This window comes from Equus asinus, chromosome 9 (genome assembly GCF_041296235.1).
Source record: "Equus asinus isolate D_3611 breed Donkey chromosome 9, EquAss-T2T_v2, whole genome shotgun sequence".
NCBI lineage: Eukaryota > Metazoa > Chordata > Mammalia > Perissodactyla > Equidae > Equus > Equus asinus.
Window position 1 is genome coordinate 38,754,377 of NC_091798.1, and position 3,389 is coordinate 38,757,765.

At 48.2% G+C, this 3,389-nt stretch overlaps 1 protein-coding gene across 1 annotated transcript; it reads left to right on the forward strand.

Moving 5' to 3' along the window:
- Positions 1-1,660: 1,660 nt before the first annotated feature.
- LOC106836951 (mitochondrial ornithine transporter 2) lies at positions 1,661-2,847 on the forward strand. Its single transcript, XM_070518093.1, has one exon. It carries the CDS (start codon positions 1,812-1,814, stop codon positions 2,715-2,717), a length of 906 nt encoding a protein of 301 aa, XP_070374194.1. The 5' UTR covers positions 1,661-1,811; the 3' UTR covers positions 2,718-2,847.
- Positions 2,848-3,389: the final 542 nt, after the last annotated feature.

Sequence of the window (3,389 nt, forward strand, 5' to 3'; positions counted from 1 at the left end):
GATCAGAGAAAGTTACATGCTATGGAGTACACCAAAGAGAGATGAACTCACTTGATAAAGAACCTGTGAGAGGCTCAATGTTTGCAGAAGTTTCCAAGGAAGGGGGAAGGTGTGGGGCTGGAAACATGGGATTCATTAAAGTCTGTGTTCCGAGCTGTTGGATGTCCAGGATCCCTATCCTACCATGGGAAGCCACATGACTCTTCTTCCTTATCCCACAGACGGAAAGTTTATTTTCTGGGTAAAGTGAACCAAAGAAGGCTCAAACTCAGAGAAAGCAGACGCAGATGAAGGTTGGGTTGTACAGCATCAAACAAGGGAATTATGTGGTAGTCTGTATCCTTTACTGCAGGAATGTCACCCCCTTCCCCCATCATCAGTATCGAAGGCATACATCTCCCCTCACAGACATCCACACACACAGCCAAAATTGGAAGATTATTCTCTGAGAAACCATGTGGTTCCAGAGAAAAGAAATCCAAAAACTGACACCTGGGCATTCTCCACAGAAACGGCCAGGTCACTCTACTACAGTGAAGTCTACCTGTTGACAGACTCCACCTATTCATCTGCTTTTCAGAGCCTCACTTTTAACTATTAATTGACAGCCAAAGATAATCAGACAAGGAAAGCTTTCTAAACGAAGGAGAGAATCATTTCAGCATACTTTCTGCCCCTCCCCCATTTTGTTTTTTTACCCCCAAAGTGAAATACCAAGTAGGCCTTAGAATGTATGTACCCTTTAAGAGAATTCGTTCCGAGGCTGGGATTATGAGCATCTGGAGGGAAACGTGCCCTGATAGCAGTTCCCTCACTAATGTCCAAGACCGCATCTTGCCTTGAAAGCTAGGTTTGTTGTCAATTCTTTCCCCAACTGCTGCTGCTGCATAAAGCTCTATGGCTCCTCAACAAGACCTTCCAAACTGAGCATGTGTACAGCGCGGGAGCCACACGGCTTTTTCTGTCGTTTCTTAGCGATATATAAATATCCGTTTTCCGAGCCTGTTGTAAAATGCCGTGTACCTACTTCTAGAAATGATGACTCTGTGTCCCACCACCTCCCAGGGCTCCAGCCTCGGCTTCTTGCTCATGTTGTCACGTAATAGTCTTTCTCCAGCTCCTCAGGCCCGGAGCAGTGGATCTGCCCGCCTCGCTCGGGCCTCCCGCGAGTCCCCAGGCGAGAGGAGAGCAGGACCAAGGGCGGCGCTGCGGGGCCCGCACCTTTGCAGAGCCGCCATTCCTGTCCCAGAGACGGTTAAGAGTTTTTGGATCAAAAGCAGCCACCATTGTCATGCAAAAGCCCCCAAGTAGTTTGTTTGTCTTCCCTATTTTAAACCTCTGTTTCTGTAGATTGACCTTTGACTCCAGGGTCTTTCAAGTGGGAGCATCTCCCGTTTTGTTTTTGCCTAGTAAGAAACGGCGCAGGTCGGGGGTCGGGCCGAGTAAGAAAGTATTTCTTTCCCCGCTGGGTGAATAGCGGCGCCTAGAGTCTCTGGCCATAATTGCAAGAATTTATCGAATAGCTTTCAATGGCTGTATTATAATTCATTAAAAGTGTTTATATAGTCCGCGGGCGCTAGGATCGCGGGGCCGGGCCGGGCGGGCGGCGGCCGCGGGGCGCTGCGGGGCAGGCGCGAGGCCGGGGCCGGGGGTTATTTCAGCGTGCGAGGAGGGCCGCCCGCGGCCCGGCGTGGGGTTAAGCGGCTTCTCCCTCCGGGGAGAGAGCCGAGAGCAGGCGGCGGGACGTGAGACGCCCGCCCTCAGCTCCAGAAAGTTGCCTTCCACCGAGACGAGCCGACGAGTGGGCGAACATGAAGTCCAGTCCTGCCATCCAAGCCGCCATCGACCTCACAGCGGGGGCCATAGGGGGCACAGCGTGTGTCCTGACCGGGCAGCCCTTCGACACCCTGAAAGTGAAGATGCAGACGTTTCCCGCCCTGTACAAGGGCCTCACCGACTGCTGCCTCAAGACCTACTCCCAAGTGGGCTTGCGGGGCTTCTACAAGGGGACTGGTCCAGCGCTCATTGCCTATGTCGCCCAGAACTCGGTCCTCTTCATGTGCTACGGCTTCTGCCAACAGTTTGTGAGGAAAGTGGTTGGACTGGACAAGCAGGCAAAACTGAGTGATCTGCAGACTGCAACCGCCGGTTCCTTCGCCTCTGCGTTTGCTGCGCTCGCCCTGTGCCCCACTGAGCTTGTGAAGTGCCGGCTACAGACCATGCACGAAATGGAGATGTCAGGGAAGATAGCAAAAAGCCATAATACAGTTTGGTCCGTCGTGAAGAGCATCCTTAGAAAGGATGGCCCCTTGGGCTTCTACCACGGACTCTCGAGCACTCTAATTCAAGAAATACCGGGCTATTTCTTCTTCTTCGGTGGCTATGAACTGAGCCGATCGTTTTTTGCCTCAGGGAGATCGAAAGATGAACTAGGCCCTGTCCCTTTGATGTTAAGTGGTGGAATTGCTGGAATTTGCCTTTGGGGTGTCATATACCCAGTGGATTGTATCAAATCCAGAATTCAGGTTCTTTCCATATCTGGAAAACAGGCAGGATTTATCGGAACTCTTCTAAGTGTTGTGAAAAATGAAGGAATAGCAGCCTTATATTCTGGACTGAAAGCTACTATGATTCGAGCGTTCCCTGCCAATGGGGCACTATTTTTGGCTTATGAATACAGCAGGAAGATGATGATGGGCCAGTTTGAAGCATACTGAAGTATCTTCATGAAGCTAGATTCAAGTACATGTCTTTGAGGACTATAGTTTATCTCAGGGTTTCATGGAGTACTGGACCAAAGTGGAATTATTTTTTACTTCATGGGAATTTTGTTTTTGTCTTCCCTTCTTCTACCCTAAATCTTAAACTTTATAGAAGAACCTCTATTTCATATTATAGAATTTCTGCCCATAATTGTATTGACATAGAAAAGTTGCTGCTCTTGTGTTTGGTGGGACATACAGAGTGAGCAGATAGCTCAATGTACCTAATCTGAAAGGCTAAATATAGTTATATCATGGCTTTTGCATAAACCTGTACTTATACATGCAGTTTGGTTGGTTATGTGTTGTGAGTGAAACACAGTTTGGTTCCATGTTTAATCTCAGGTCACCAGAAAAACTGAGTTAACCATGTTTCATGAAGAGGCTTACAAATGATTGCTTAACCCATTCAAGATGTAGGGTCTCTAAAACTCTGCCTAACGTGTGCAATGCACTAGGCAATTAAAGTTTTTTAAAAGTTTTTGTATGGTGCTTGAAAACCAAAATACTCACCTAGATTTTTAAGAGGAGAATTTACCTGCATACTCGTTGTGGCTTTCACATTCTTGAGTCTAAGTTTCAAAGTAGGCATCCTGGATTTTCCCAACATGCTCTGCTGTTAAAATG

Coding starts and splice junctions, on each gene's coding strand:
- LOC106836951 (XM_070518093.1), top strand. CDS start 1,812: ATGAAGTCCAGTCCTGCCATCCAAGCCGCCATCGACCTCACAGCGGGG.